The sequence below is a fragment of the Mya arenaria genome, chromosome 9, assembly GCF_026914265.1.
Source record: "Mya arenaria isolate MELC-2E11 chromosome 9, ASM2691426v1".
Classification (NCBI taxonomy): Eukaryota; Metazoa; Mollusca; class Bivalvia; order Myida; family Myidae; genus Mya; species Mya arenaria.
In genome coordinates this window covers 49,994,299-50,011,428 of record NC_069130.1, presented here as the reverse complement: position 1 = coordinate 50,011,428, position 17,130 = coordinate 49,994,299, and the positions used below count along the sequence as shown (strand labels likewise).

The 17,130-nt window shown below is 37.7% G+C and overlaps 1 protein-coding gene across 3 annotated transcripts; it reads left to right on the top strand.

The window, feature by feature from the left end:
• The first annotated feature begins 1,996 nt into the window (after window positions 1–1,996).
• On the top strand, window positions 1,997–14,566 carry LOC128203124 (lipoxygenase homology domain-containing protein 1-like). 3 transcript variants are annotated; one of them, XR_008255867.1, is made up of 9 exons: window positions 1,997–2,144; window positions 6,639–6,857; window positions 7,409–7,665; window positions 7,907–8,039; window positions 9,236–9,475; window positions 11,589–11,668; window positions 12,088–12,141; window positions 13,363–13,490; window positions 14,244–14,566. XR_008255867.1 is itself a non-coding variant. In XM_052904406.1 (3 exons), the coding sequence occupies exons 2-3, from the start codon at window positions 6,833–6,835 to the stop codon at window positions 7,669–7,671; spliced, it is 288 nt and encodes a 95-aa protein (XP_052760366.1). In that variant the 5' UTR covers window positions 1,997–2,144; window positions 6,639–6,832; the 3' UTR covers window positions 7,672–7,803. The 3 variants fall into 3 exon arrangements, 1 of the variants encoding a protein (XP_052760366.1); XR_008255868.1 differs by having other exon boundaries at window positions 11,589–11,678; XM_052904406.1 differs by lacking the exons at window positions 7,907–8,039; window positions 9,236–9,475; window positions 11,589–11,668; ... (1 more) ...; window positions 13,363–13,490; window positions 14,244–14,566 and having other exon boundaries at window positions 7,409–7,803.
• The last annotated feature ends 2,564 nt before the right edge of the window (window positions 14,567–17,130 follow it).

The following is a 17,130-nucleotide window of genomic DNA, read 5'->3' as shown; positions in this document are numbered from 1 at the left end:
AAAATAACATCTTTGACAAACATGTAGTTAGTTTATGGCTAACAAGGTATTTTCGCGAAAATAAGATTTTGGTAAAAATCTGGATAGTTTTGGTGATAATAACATTTTTTTGAAAATATATATGTACTTAGTTTGGGCTGAAATAAAGTTATTTTCGCGAAAATAAGATTTTGATAAAAATATTGTAAGTTTTGGCGAAAATACCATTTTTGGCGAAAATACCATTTTTGACAAAAATGTAGTTAGTTTTTGGATAAAATAATTTTTTGGGGGTGATTGTTTGGGTAAAAATCTGAAAATAGGGTTAGTTTGGGCGAGAATAACATTTTGGACATGTCGGCATCCCCTTTAATATTTATGCAAAAAACAACAGAAACAAGCTCAGTAGCAAAAGTTTAAACATAAACCCGGTTAAGTGGCACTGGGCAAACGCTAAAGACATAGAACACAAAATCACAAACAAGAAACATAGAACAGCACAAAACTCTACAAACTCGGTATGTTTATCAAGAATAAAAAGCATCATTGTACTAAAACTGGGAACAATTAAAGAAAAACATTATTAAATATAAAAGCGACTTGTATTTGCTAATCTCTCCTTCTAAATGATTTGAAAATGTACAAAAATTTGAAGAAAACGAAGTCACATGCCAAAACACTCGGAGTCAGCCAAAACGTGTTCGCCAAATACGGTTTTAAAGATAACATGAATTAGCAAAATATTCATAAAAATCAAAGCACTGAAAGCTTAGTTATTTAAGGATGCTTTATTCAACCCAATATTTTGTATCAGGTATTCATCTTCAAAAACAAGAAGGCAAGGACATATCTTTGATGGTTCCCTTTAGTTTTATCGTGTACCTGCTGCAGTAGCAATAACGGTCTATAAGTATGGGTCATTGTCATTAACTTAATCCGCTTAATGACAAACAAGTGTGTATAACCGCTTTTATGTTGCACATTTCGAAAGGAGGTGTGATCAACAGAAACATGTCAAAATACTATCAATAATCATTGTTCAATTTTCTTAAAACACACATTGTTTCGAAACACTAATGCACCGGTCATATGTGTTATGTAGACCGAATAAAAGTGTTTTAATATTTTGGATTAAAAATTGTCATTTAAGGCAACAGAAGAAGGTATTTTTCCCATTTTTTTTAAAATCTTATTTTCGCGAAAAGAACTTTATTTTTGCCAAAAACTTACCACATAATTGTCAAAAATGTTATTTTCACCAAAACTAACCGTACTTTTAGATTTTTATTAAAATCTGATTTTCGCAAAAATAACTTGATTTAAGTAAAAGCTAAATACATTATTGTAAAAAAAATGTTATTTTCGCAAAACTAACTATATTTTCATATTTCTTTCAAAATCTTATTTTCGCGAAAATAACTATTTTTGACCAAAACTTACCATATTTTGGTCAAAAATGTTATTTTCGCCAAAACTAACTCAATTTTCATATTTCTTTCAAAATCTTATTTTCGCGAAAATAACCTTATTTTTGCCCAAAACTTACCATATTTTGGTCAAAAATGTTATTTTCGCCAAAACCTTTTTTCATATTTCTTTCAAAATCTTATTTTCACGAAAATAACTTTATTTTTGCCAAAAACTTACCATATTTTGGTCAAAAATGTTATTTTCGCCAGAACTAACTCTATTTTCATATTTCTTTCAAAATCTTATTTTCACGAAAATAACCTTATTTTTGCCCAAAACTTACTATATTTTGGTGAAAAAATGTTATTTTCGCCAAAACTAACCTATTTTCATATTTCTTTCAAAATCTTATTTTCGCGAAAATAACCTTATTTTTGTATTTTAGTCAAAAAAGCTATTTTCGCGAAAATAGGTTATTTTCGTATTTTAGTCATACCGTAGTAACCGGTTAATGCTAAACGACATCCAGTATCTGGAGGAGGTGGAGTCAAGGGCAGTTGTTTGTGTGACGTGCTTCACACGTCACAAAATCAAAATGGCTACCAAATCGACTGATGAGACTAATGAGAATAATGTTTTATGGCGTATAGACTATGGTCTACCGATTAAATATGCCAACGAACTAAATTTCGATTAGAAATAATCGAAAACGTCTTCCTTTGTCAATGCCAAAGATAGTAGATTTGAATAACCAGGTATTAAATTACATTGTAATATAAATTCGAGGTATTATGTAAACAGTAAAGCATGTCGTCGAGCGCTTTATTTAATACTTATTATTAATATTAATTATCATCTAAATTCATCGTTTTGACAATTCATGGCAAACTAATATTAACTTATTATCTCTGTAATAGTGTATAGAAATAATTGTAGAAGGTCACTATATATCCCTCAGGTCTAGATCGCACAGTTCTAGTGTGTTCCTATTATGCGTTTGCTAGGACAACAAGTGTTTGAAATAAACAAAAGCCATCAAGCCCTGCACTTGTAAAATATCATCCAGGCTTGCGCATATTCTTGATTCTCTATTGCCTCGTATACATGTCCCTATTATGTGTCTGGTAGCCGGAGGTCACTATGTATTCACCCTGACCTAGTATGTCCCTATAATGTGTCAACTAGGGTGACAACCAGTATCCAGAAGTCACTTTGTATTCAACTTTGACAAAGTATCTCCCTATTAATAATTATGTGTCTCCTTGGGCGACAACCAGTATCCGGAGGTCACTATGTATCCAGCTCTGTCCTAGTTTGTCTCTATAATGTGTTGACTGGGGCGACAACCATTATCTGGAGTTCACTATGTATTCATCTCTGAGCTAGTATGTCCCTATTTTGTGTCTACTTGGGCGACAACCAATATCCGGAGGTCACTATTTATCCAGCTCTGACCTAGTATATCCCTATAATGTGTCTACTAGGGCGACAACCAGTATCCGGAGGTCACAATGTATTCCTCTCTGACCTAGTATGTCCCTAAAATGTGTCTAATAGGGCGACAATCAGTATCCGGAGGTCACTATGTATCCAGCTCTGTCCTAGTTTGTCCCTATAATGTGTCTACTAGGGCGACAACCAGTATCCAGAGGTCACTATATATTCATCTCTTACCTAGTATGTCCCTATAATATGTCTACTAGGACAACAACCAGTATCCGGTGGTCACTATGTATTCATCCCTGTCCTAGTATGTCCCTATAATGTGTCTACTAGGACGACAACCAGTATCCGGAGGTCACTATGTATCCAGCTTTGACCTAGTATGTCCCTATAATGAGTCTACTAGGGCGACAACCAGTATCCGGAGGTCACTATCTATCCGGCTCTGACCTAGTATATCACTATAAATGACCTAGTTTGTCCCTAATATGTCTGCTAGGGTGACAACCAGTATCCGGAGGTCTCTATATATTCATCTCTTACCAGTATGCCCCTATAATGTGTCTACTAGGGCGACAACCAGTATCCGGAGGTCACTATAAATCCGGCTCTGACCTAGTTTGTCCCTATAATGTGTCTATTAGGGCGACAACCAGTATCCGGAGGTCACTATGTATCCAGCTCTGACCTAGTATGTCCCTATAATGAGTCTACTAGGGCGACAACCAGTATCCGGAGGTCACTATCTATCCGGCTCTGACCTAGTTTGTCCCTATAATGTGTCTACTAGGGCGACAACCGGTATCCAGAGGTCACTAAGTATTCAGCTCTCACCTAGTATATGTCTACTAGGGCGACAACCAGTATCCGGAGGTCACTATGTATCCGGCTCTGTCCTAGTATTTCCCTATAATATGTCTACTAGGGCGACAACCAGTATCTGGAGGTCACTATGTATTCATCTCTTACCTAGTATGTCCCTATAATGTGTCTATTAGGGCGACAACCAGTATCCGGAGGTCACTATGTATTCATCTCTTACCTAGTATGTCCCTATAATATGTCTACTAGGGCGACAACCAGTATCCGGAGGTCACTATGTATTCATCTCTTACCTAGTATGTCCCTATAATATGTCTACTAGGGCGACAACCAGTATCCGGAGATCACTATGTATTCATCTCTGACCTAGTATGTCCCTATAATGTGTTTACTAGGACGACAACCAGTATCCGGAGGTCACTATTTATCCAGCTCTGACCTATTATGTCACTAAAATATGTCTACTAGGACGACAACCAGTATCCGGAGGTCACTATGTATTCATCTCTGACCTAGTATGTGTCTACTAGGGCGACAACCAGTATCCGGAGGTCACTATGTATCCAGCTCTGACCTATAATGAGTCTACTAGGGCGACAACCAGTATCCGGAGGTCACTATGTAATCATCTCTTACCTAGTATGTCCCTATAATATGTCTACTAGGGCGACAACCAGTATCCGGAGGTCACTATGTATCCAGCTCTGACCTAGTATGTCCCTATAATGAGTCTACTAGGCGACAACCAGTATCCGGAGGTCACTATCTATCCGGCTCTGACCTAGTTTGTCCCTATAATGTGTCTACTAGGGCAACAACCGGTATCCAGAGGTCACTAAGTATTCAGCTCTGACCTAGTATATGTCTACTAGGGCGACAACCAGTATCCGGAGGTCACTGTGTATCCGGCTCTGTCCTAGTATTTCCCTATAATATGTCTACTAGGGCGACAACCAGTATCCGGAGGTCACTATGTATTCATCTCTTACCTAGTATGTCCCTATAAAATGTTTACTAGGGCGACAACCAGTATCCTGTGGTCACTATGTATTCATCTCTTACCTAGTTTGTGTCTACTAGGGCGACAACCAGTATCTGGAGGTCACTATGTATTCATCTCTTACCTAGTATGTCCCTATAATGAGTCTACTAGGGTGACAACCAGTATCCTGAGGTCACTATTTATCCAGCTCTGACCTAGTATGTCCCTATAATGTGTCTACTAGGGCGACAACCAGTATCCGGAGGTCATTATGTATCCATCTCTTACCTAGTATGTGTCTACTAGAGCGACAACCAGTATCCGGAGGTCACTATTTATCAAGCTCTGACCTAGTATGTCCCTATAATGAGTCTTCTAGGGCGACAACCAGTATCTTGAGGTCACTATGTATTCATCTCTTACCTAGTATGTGTCTACTAGGGCGACAACCAGTATCCGGAGGTCACTATTTATCTAGCTCTGACCTAGTATGTCCCTAAAATGTGTCTACTAGGGCGACAACCAGTATCCGGAGGTCACTATGTATTCATCCTTACCTAGTATGTCCCTTTAATATGTCTATTAGGGCGACAACCAGTATCCTGAGGTCACTATGTATCCAGCTCTGACCTAGTATGTGTCTACTAGGGCGACAACCAGTATCCGGAGGTCACTATGTATCTGGCTCTGACCTAGTATATCACTATAATTGACCTAGTTTGTCCCTTTAATGTGTCTGCTAGGGCGACAACCAGTAACTGGAGGTCACTATGTATTCATCTCTTACCTAGTATGTCCCTATAATGAGTCTACTAGGGCGACAACCAGTATCCGGAGGTTACTATATATCCGGCTCTGACCTAGTATATCACTATAATTGACCTAGTTTGTCCCTTTAATGTGTCTGCTAGGGCGACAACCAGTATCTGGAGGTCACTATGTATTCATCTCTGACCTAGTATGTCCCTATAATATGTCTACTAGGGCGACAACCAGTATCCGGAGGTCACTATGTATTCATCTCTTACCTAGTATGTCCCTATAATGTGTCTACTAGGGCGACAACCAGTATCCGGAGGTCACTATGTATTCATCTCTGACCTAGTATGTCCCTATAATGAGTCTACTAGGGCGACAATCAGTATCCGGAGGTCACTATGTATCTGGCTCTGTCCTATTATTTCCCTATAATGTGTCTACTAGGGCGACAACCAGTATCCGGAGGTCACTATGTATTCATCTCTTACCTAGGTTGTCCCTATAATGTGTCTACTAGGGCGACAACCAGTATCCAGAGGTCACTATGTATTCATCCCTTACCTAGTATGTCCCTATAATGTGTCTACTAAGGCGACAACCAGTATCCGGAGGTCACTATCTATCCATCTCTTACCTAGTATGTCCCTTTAATATGTCTACTAGGGCGACAACCAGTATCCGGAGGTCACTATGTATTCATCTCTGACTTAGTATGTGTCTACTAGGGCGACAACCAGTATCCGGAGGTCACTATGTATTCAGCTCTGTCCTAGTTTGTCCCTATAATGTGTCTACTAGGGCGACAATTATTATGTGTTTCATTTTGGCGACAACCAGTATCCGGAGGTCACTCTTCCTCTCTCGCCTAGTATGTCCCTAATGTGTTGACTAGGGTGACAACCAGTATCCGGAGGTCACTATGTATTCTTCTCTGGCCTAGTATGTCCCTAATGTGTTGGCTAGGGTGACAACCAGTATCCGGAGGTCACTCTTCCTCTCTGGCCTAGTATGTCCCTAATGTGTTGGCTAGGGTGACAACCAGTATCCGGAGGTCACTCTTCCTCTCTGGCATAGTATGTCCCTAATGTGTTGACTAGGGTGACAACCAGTCACTTTATGTTTGGTTAGTGCTCACTAAGCCGGACAAGTAGGTTTCATTGTACTTTGATTTTCTCCACAACACAAGACCACACTCTAGTTAAAGTTAAATGTTTACAAGCTTTTGCTATTACTCATTTTGCAGTTGGACACATTTGTTTGAAGTTGTGGATCTTTAGACTCTGGAGCAACTCTCGTTTGTGTCATGATGGTAGGGGACACAGGGCTGGCTTCTTTGTGGAGACGGTTGTTGTCACAGAAAGGAGCGAGGACAAGTCACACATAAGGCACGTGTTCCAGTGCGGCCCCTGGCTGGACTCGCACAACGGTAACTGCCACATGGAGACGATGCTGAGAATGATTGGTAAGTACTTGGCTGAGAATGATTGGTACATACTTGGCTCAGAATGTACTTGGCTGTGAATTATTTATAGACCTCTCCTCAGAATGATTGGTACACACTTTGTTGAGAATCATTGGTATGTACTTGGCTTAAACTATTTGGTACATACATTGTTTAGAATGATCAGTACTTACTAGACTCAAAATGTTATTTATAAAGATTATGCGCTGTTCTTGTGTAAGAAACGTTGTTTAATTTTGTAGTGTACTGTTCTTCGAAAATTTTATGATGCTTTGATGGAATTAAAAAATAATGTTTTAGTGAATAAAAGTAATAACGTTCAGATGTCATTAACACAAAAAACAACCATCAACAAAGGAAAAGAAAAAATCCAGTTCACACTTTATAAACTTTTATTTCAAAAACCATTTCAACTGAAAGTTACCAAAAACAAAACAAAACTGAAAGTTTGAGGTAGATCACCACCTTTTGATTAAAAGTAAATCAGGCACCCCCAGCATGATTGTGAAAGAAGAATTCATTCAACAGTTGTTTTATTAATCCTAAATTAGGTTGCTCATGTACGGTGACTGTGAAGACTAGCGAGGGTAAAAGGACGGCCACCACAGGGAAGGTTCAAATCACCATGTATGGCACCAGTGGCCACACTGCAGCCCTCCTCCTCTCATCTTTAGACCCTGGGACTCTGGCATTCACTTCCGGGGCCAAGTCTGAGTTCCATATCAGCACCGGGCAGGTTTGCCGAGTAACCAAGATCCGACTAGAATGTGACAACTCTGGCTCTAAACCTGACTGGAGGCTTGATTATGTATGATATTGCTGATTTTATTGTGCATTCCTTTTGATTAACTTAAGCCACTAGAAGCTAAGTATAATGATCATTATGAGAATCGTGATTTGTACTAACATACATCGCCCTAAAATCCTATAATGGGCCATAGTTCTATATCTGTTCTGTAAACAATACATGACATCTGAGATTGTTATTTAGCCTCTCTACTAATTCTCTGTCTTGCAAACGTGTCATATCAAAACTTCTTTGTACTTAGGTGTGAATGCATGATGAGGATAGCAGTGATAAGCTTATGTACTTCGTCGACCACTGGCTTGCCCTTGACAAAGTTGATGGTTCAATCTGTAGAGGACTACCAGCAGTACGTAAAGGCACCCCTAGCCTGCCAGGTCTATATAAATATTCCTTGTACTTAAAGCTGCACTCTCACAGATATACCGTTTTTACAACTTTTTTTATTTAATTGTCTTGGAAAGAGCAAATCTTTGCATAAATATCTGCATACCAATGATAAAAGAATGTTGAAGATCAAATCAGACTTTAATATTTCTGTTTCATGGCTTAAAGCGTTACTAACGGATTAAGAAAAATGCACAAATCATCAATTTTTGAACTTAATATGAAAATCTGCGATCTGTTTTTTTTGTCAGGAGTCTTGTATAACTGGTTTCCATGCATTTTCGCAAAAAAGTGGCTCGTTCCAAGACAAAAAATAAAAAAGTTGTCAAAATGTTCAATCTGTGAGAGTGCAGCTTTAAACTTCCCACATAATGTTGGGTATTAAGTACTGGTATTAATGTTAATTGCTTTGTATCAAGAAAGAATTCATTTGCTTTTTTGGAGTTAGCTTGTGTCCTCTACTGCGTTTATACAGTATAAATGCTCAAACAAATCTTAAGTGTTAGTAAACAGGCATTTGTTGACAAGCATGCTTGCAGTGAGTGAGACATAGTTATCACAATGGGGGTTCCGTGTTTTTGCGTGCATGCATGTGTGTCCGTAGGTAAATGCAGACTGAATTTGTCCCAGCTGTTTCTTGACTGTGCATTATAGGATTTTCTAAAAACTTGCCATGAAGGTCCACCATGGTGAGGTGGTGTGTTTCGCGCAAAAGAAGCAGGTCTGTATGTCAAAGGTCAAGGTCATGATTAGAGGTCAAAGGTTGAAATGATCCTTGTCTGGGCTGTATCTTGACCATGCGTTATAGGATTTTCAAACAACTTGCCATGAAAGTACACCATGATGAGGTGGTGTGTTACACAAAAGACCAAGGTCTGTTCATTAAAGATCACACTTACTTGTACTTAAATGTCAAAATGAGTACTGTTGATGGGACTGGTTTAGACTAATCCATATCAGGACTGTAACTTTACCATGCATTATTGGATTTTCAAAAAAACATGCTGAGGCGTAGTGCCACAGGTCACATGTATTTTTCAACTCCATGTTATTCTGTAATGCAATTGCATTGAAGAGAAATATCTGTGTCAAAGTCTCTTTCACATGTCGCCATTTGGCGTATAGTTGTTATCAGCCTGTGATGGGATCATAATTTTGATTCTGAAATTTAAACCATGATTTTCAGTGTTACGCTATGTGGTTGCTGTGACAACAGGAAGTTGGATGCTGGAGTGGACAGTGCAAATTTTTATACTCAATCTGATTGGTGTAGATGGAGATATTGGCTTGAGGGAGGGTACCTCACTGGAGCCATTTCTAAAAGTTGATTCCCTTGGCAGCCTGGACAAACTGACATATTCATTGTTGAAGCCGTTTCTGTTGGGAAAAAAATGAAAATGAAGTGACCTTCGGCAGTCTTGATCAGGTAACTACAAATGTATAGTTTAATATTCCTTTTTGAAAATAAAGTAATTAATGTGAGAAAGTGCTATGTACATCACTTTATTGGTGGATTCCTTGAGCTAGGTTGGTCTGATAAGATTTAAGCAGTATTCAAGATGACAAACATGAAGTGTTTATCCTGTCCAAGTTTAGCTCGACTATTCGAAGAATAAGGAGGACTTTACTACTCAGGTCGGCGTCTGGTTAAAGTATAAGGGCAAGTTGGGATTTTCACTTAAAACTTCAATACCCATCATTCAATTCATTTAATACTTTACAAAATTGTTCAAGGCCATCACATAATGAGGTTAGATAACTCCATATTATCATTTATACATATTATGGCCCCTGATTGACTATGGAACTTAGGTTAAAGTTTTAGGGCAGGTTGGGATATATATATTTATTAATAACTTCTTTATCCTTCATTCAATTGACTTAATTATCCCCCGCCTATGAAATAGGGAGGGGGATATTGAAATGGCGTTGTCCGTCCGTCCGTCCGTCTTTCCTTCCGTCCGTCCTTCCTTCCGTCGGTCCGTCCGTCACCTGCGTTTTCTCAGTAACTAGCCGGTATAATTTCATGAAACTTAAAATAAATATGAACAACTATACTGGAATGATGCCTGTCCAAAAAAAATTTGATTGGTCAATTGTCCTTGGAGTTATTGCCCTTGATTTTTTGAAAAATGCACATTCACAGCCATTTCTCAGTCACTAGCTGGCAGAATTTCATGAAACTTAATAAATATGAATTACTATACTGGGATGATGCCTGTTCATATTTTTTTTTGGATTGGTCAATTGTACTTGGAGTTATTGCCCTTGATTTTTTGAAAAACTCATTTACAGCCATTTCGCAGTAACTAGTTGGTAGAAATTCTTGAATCTTGAAATAAATATGAACCAACATACTGCGATGATGCCTGTTTATTTATATTTTGGATTGTGTAATTTCTATATGAGTTATTTGCCCTTGATTTATTAAAAGATCCATGTTTGCAGCCTTTTCTATGCAACTAGCTGGTAGAATTTCATGACACTTGGAAGAAATAAGAACCAACATACTGTGATGATGCCTGTCTATTTTTCTTTTGGATTGGTCAATTTTCCTTAGAGTTATTGCCCTTGATTTATTAAAAAATCATTGTTTGCAGCCGTTTCTCAGTAAAACCAATGTGCTTATCTTATTCTTTTTGAGATTTTTTTTAACCTTCAAGCACAAACAAGCCATCAAGCACAAACAAGCCATCATTGGCGGGGGATATCTTTTCACTGAAAATGCTTGTAAATACTTCACAGTTGTTCGGGACTATTACACAATAAGGTTACATAACTCCATATTATCTTTAATACAAGTTATGGCCCCTTAGGGAACTTAGGTTAAAGTTTTAGGGCTGGTTCAAGTAGGGCAAGTTGGGATTTTAATAAAAAAAACTTCTATACCCTTCATTCACTTGACTAATTACGTCACAGAATTATTGATGACCATATTACAACAAGGTTACCTAACTACATTTTAACCTTGATTACAAATTATTGCCCTTGGTTGATTTTTTTTTTATTTCTGTTGCACATTTTCATATTCTTAACCAGGTTTTGACAAAGGGAAAACTATTTATTAAAATGACTTGTGTCATTGTTCGGGCAGGCTAGTGGGAGGGCAGCGTCAAAGTCACCTTATATATCGAATAATTTTAGCTAGGTTTGGCATCTAGTCACCAAACTTGGTATATAGGAAGAGTTTATGGAGACCTTTCATGGGATTGCGTTTGAGGCCCCTAGGATCAAGGTCAAGGTCAAAGTTACTATTTATAGAAAAATGGTTAGTATTAAATAACTTAAGTAAGGGTCGACATTTTGCGACCAAACTTAGTATATATATATATATGAAGATTTTTCCAGAGACCTTTTAAGAGATTATGTTTTGGGCCCCAAGAGTTATGGTCAAATGCAAATTGTTTGGTGTACATTAATCCTATGGGTGAGAACACATCTAAATGTGCCAAGTACAAAAATACTTTTATCATGATATACCATCAATTTCTTGTGTCAGAGTTCAGACCCATATGCTTTTGACCTTTGATCCTTTTAAGATCAAGAGAGCATCATGGAGAAACACCAGAGAAAGGGAATTCAAGACAAAAAACACCAAAGGATGTGCTTTCAAAGAAAGGTAAAAAAAGGTAAGCCTTTATTGATAAATTATATTAAGTTTCACATAAAAAAAATCCGGATTGTGCAAGAACTCCAAACATATTCTGGAAGTTAACGAAGATGGCTCTATAGAGATAATGAAATTATTTTTTTATGAGGCCAATTCTTTGGATGCTGTGTGAACACAAATTGTAAAATGTTCAATTTGTGTTTTGTATACCCTAAAACAAGTGTATTATTACTTCTGGAAGGTTCTTTAATCTTAAGTTTGTGGAAATGGTCTTGATTCAGGCACAAAATGTAAGGTGCCATGGCAATAAAAAATATTTTTTATAAAAAATGATAAAAATATTTGGATGATAAACAGTGAATAACATGGTTTGCCTCAAACTGTATTTGTTTTTGGTTGGTTAATGCAATTTAATATCTACCTTGCAGGTTGCAAAACATGAAAGAAAAGAATGAAACCCTAGTGCAGTTATTGATGTCAAGGTAATGTAATTATACCCCCCAAAACAAAGTTCATCTTTGTCGTTATTGAACAAATCTTTTTCAAACTTTCAGATATTAATGGCCATGATGTAAACTTGCGCCTCTGTGAAATTGGTACGGGTCACATGACCCTGACCAGAGTTATCTCCCCTTGATGTGTTAAAGTAGGCAAAATAAGCCCTGTCCGGGATTCATCTTTGTTATTATTCAACAAATCTTTTTCAAACTTTCAGAAATTAATGGCCATGATGTAAACTTGCGCCTCTGTGAAATTGGTACAGGTCACATGACCCTGACTGGAGTTATCTCCCCTTGATGTGTTAAAGTAGGCAAAATAAGCCCTGTCCGGGATTCATCTTTGTTATTATTCAACAAATCTTTTTCAAACTTTCAGAAATTAATGGCCATGATGTAAACTTGCGCCTCTGTGAAATTGGTACAGGTCACATGACCCTGACTGGAGTTATCTCCCCTTGATGTGTTAAAATAGGCAAAATAAGCCCTGTCCGGGATTCATCTTTGTTATTATTCAACAAATCTTTATCAAACTTTCAGAAATTAATGGCCATGTTGTAAACTTTCGCCTCTGTGAATTTGGTACAGGTCACATGACCCTGACTGGAGTTATCTCCCCTTGTAGGCAAAATTAGCTTTGTCCGGCCTAACTCCAGGGCAAACAACCTAGACATGGATGGGTGGGGGGTATTCGTTAGCCTATGGCTTACAGTTCTAGTTTTTTTATAGTTTTACATTTCAACTCAAGCAGATGAATGTTGAACCAAGATCGTTTGATTTTACTGTACATACCATATTTATACATACATGTTTATTATACACTCTCAGTCTGCCCATTTGGGTGTTTATTGAATAATAATAAGTCCAATGTAACACCTGATACATGTGTACAGAATCTATATTATACTCCTGCTTAACATAGTGAATTATTTGAATCAAGTACATATCACATTGTCTTTCCCGGTTGCGAAATATTTAATATCATAATAGCCTTAGAGAAACAGCAATGAAACTTTGCACTTATTTTATAGGAAAAAGGCCAGACAACAGTGCAGGGCACACAATGCTTCCAAAAATAGTATATGACACTTATGACTTTTAATTCAGTGTGGCAGGGATACTACTCCTATTCATTCATAGGTCTAGTTTACACTATCCAATGAAAGAGATATTTAAAATAGAGTAATCTCATATTATTCATTTCAGGCCAACCTACTGATTATATGCAAGGCAAACAGGCAAGCAATCTTTACACTATCTTCACTGGGCTGTCACAGAGAGCCAAGAGAGCCATACAACATAGTGGATTTGGTCCTATTGATGATGATGAACAGGTACATTTGTTGACTTGGCTTACTGAATTTGATAACATTTATGTGTAGATTTGGCTTTTGTTATCCTTTGTGTAAGAGTTTTTAGTTCTAAAATTATTAGGATAAATGCTATCTGATCCTTCTAATGCAATATATGTGTCTTATTAGTATCCTATTTTAGCTCGACTATTCGAAGAATAAGGAGAGCTATCCTAGTCACCCAAGCGTCGGCGTAACCACTTATGTTAAAGTTTGCGTACCACCTCAAATATTTTCAAAGTCCATTGACATATGGCTTTGAAACTTTGCACACTTGTTCACCATCATGCCCCCAACCTGTACACATGAGGAGGTAACCCCATCAAGCATTTTGACAAAATTATGCCCCTTTTTCTACTTAGAATTTATGTTAAAGTTTGCGTACCACCTCAAATATTTTCCAATTCAATTTATGTAAATATCTCGGCACATCATGTATTGCATTGAAATCTAATCTAACAGTGATCCATGCATGTTTCGCCAAAACTTTTAATCCATACACTGAAATTAGTATGTGGAAATAACTGTTTTGGTCTGTGTATTCCTTGGTCTTTAAAAATAGTGTGATACTAAGAAAGTTTTATTTAGTTATTTTTTTTCTATAAGATTTTGTAGGAAATGAAAATGCAAAAGTTATAAAGTAAAGATATGATTGTTATTGAATATTATTAATTATAACTGTTATGTTCTGAAAGTCTAAATCCTTATATAATCTACATATTTTATGTCCAACAGGTGTGAGGTGCACTAAGGAGGAGATTGAGGTCATCATTCATAAGGAGTTTCAGAGCTATCGAAAGGAGCTACCAAAGTGAATCCATTTCATGATTAATGTCGTAATTTCCCTTTTTAACGGAGAGTGAAACTCAAGGAGGATTTAAACCAGTTAATAGCGCCAAACCTCACGCTTGCCGGGCACCAAAAATATTAAAGGAATGATCTTTTGTGCATTATTTGCAGTGAAATCATTTTACATTTATCGATGCTAAGGAAATCAGTTTCTTACATTTCAAAAATGTATTTATTTTGTCTTTGCTCATTGACATATATTACCTATTTTTCGGCATGAAATTTAATCTTTTTCTTAATTCGTCCATTTGTTGTTGCATGTTTGCATGGTTTATATGACAATAAACATATGAATTAAATTAATTGAAGTTAAAGGCAAACAAGAAGGCAAACAAGGAAACAGGTACTTTTACTGTTTACCATAACAATGTGTGTGTGTGTGTGTGTCTGTGTGCTTCGTCTACCTTTTATTCCTTTGTATGTTATCTGCCTCCTTTTATCTGTGTGTGAGTGGGTGTGTATATAAGCACATGTGCGTGCGTGATCTCCCTCTAAATCAGTGTGTGTACATGCTTGTTCTACCGCTATATTTCTCTTCGTGTTTCTTTGCCTGTGCTTATGCATGCTTCTTCTACCTCTCTAACTGGAGGTGTATGTTCTACTCCCCTGTTTTCCTTCTTAGTGTGTCTGTTCTATCTATTTCTATTCGTTCATCTTTTTTTCTCCCTCTATCTTCCTCTGTCTCGTGTTGCCATTCACAGTCTATCATATATGTTATAACTTGATACCTGATTGTATAAATATTATGTATAAAACCAATAAAATTATATAACGTTGTACCATTTGCAATTGTATTTCATCACTTGGCCATTTGCATAAGATTTAAGGTTCATGATTGCTTCTTGGTTGTCACTAAAAAGAGCAATATAAGGGAACATTTAGCCTCCCTACTTGGAGTTAAGGTGTACACCATTTCACCACATTAAAAACGTATAAGTACGGACCCATGAACAGCATCATTTAAACAAAAATGATAAGGCCCTTTTAAGGGGTATGAAGTGATGGTAATACTACAGTTGCTGATGGACAGACGGACAAAATGTTAATAGAATAATGCCATACATTTATTGACATCACACTCAATTACCACATTGTAAGAACAAATGTCCTCGGTAAACCTCTTAAATATCGAGTCAAAGATGAGCCTATCTAGACCTGCCTACTGCTTGTCGCCTTATTGAAAGCATAATAGAGACATTCTAGTCTTTGTATATGTAATGACCTCAGTCTTCTGGCTCTCTCCTGAGAAGAAATTAATGCGGACGATCTAGTCTCGAACTGAACAAATAATAACATCCGTCTACTGTGTCCCCCTAATAGGCATAGGTACATTTAAGGGAAATACTAGACGTGAGCTGATCATAAAGTGACATCCACCTGCAGGTTGAAGCCATAGGAGACATACTTTTATAATGACATACCAGACCTCAGCTGAACATATTGTGACATCCGCCAATTGGTTGTCGCCTTGCACAATACATTAAAGAGACATTCCAGGCTTAAACTGTAAATATAATGTCGCATGGGAAGACTCTAATACGGAAGCTATAGTCTTTAACTAATTTCACAATGACCTCCGCCTACTGGTTTTCGTCCTAATAGGCTCATAATATGGACATACGAGACTTCAGCTAAACAATGACCTCCGCCTTCTGGTTGTCTTCCTAACGGGCTCATTATATGGGCATACGAGACCTCAGCTGAACAATGACCTCCGCCTTCTGGTTGTCTTCCTAATAGGCTCATAATATGGACATACGAGACCTCAGCTGAACAATGACCGCCTGCTGGTTGTCTTCCTAATAGGCTCATAATATGGACATACGAGACCTCAGCTGAACAACGACCTCCGCTTACTGGTTGTCTTCCTAATATGCTCATGATATGGACATACGAGACCTCAGCTGAACAATGTCATCCGCCTACTGGTTGTCGTCTTGATATGCTCATAATAATGACATACGAGACCTCAGCTGAACAGTGACCTCCGCCTACTGGTTGTCGTCCTAATAGGCTCATAATAAGGACATACGAGACCTCAGCTGAACATTGACCTCCATCTACTGGTTGCCACCCCAATAGACACATAATAATGACATACTATACCTCGGCCGAACAAAAAGTGATCTTCGCCTTCTGGTTGTCGCCTTATACAATATATTAAAAGGATATTATAGTCTAAAACTGTATATCTAACGGCCTCCGTTTACTAGTTATCGCCTTAAACAATACATAATATGGACATTCTAGACTTCAACTGTATATTTAATGACCTCCGTCAAACGGTTGTCGCCAAAATAGGCACATAATAGGGACATACTAGACATCGGCTGAACATATAGTTACTGTCTACTGGCTGTCGCCTTCTACAATACATTAAAGGGGCCTTCTAGTCTTGAACTGTATATTTATTGTCCTCCGTCTACTGGTCGTCAAATTGGAAGATCCTTATACGAACGTTCTTGTCTTGAGCTGAACACATAATAACCTCCGTCTACTGGTTGTCGCCATAAAAGACACAGGGACATACTAGACTTCAGCTGAACATAATGTTACCTCCGTTTACTGGTTGTCGCCTTGAAAGACCCTAATACGGACGTTCTAGTCTTGAACGGAACTCATAATGACCTCCGTTTACTGGTTATCGCCTTAGATATATAAATAGTGACCTCCGCCTACTGGTTGTTGCCTTATAAAATACATCATACGGACGTTATAGTCTTGAACTGAACACACACATAATGTCCTCAGTCTACTGGTTGTCTTCATTTTA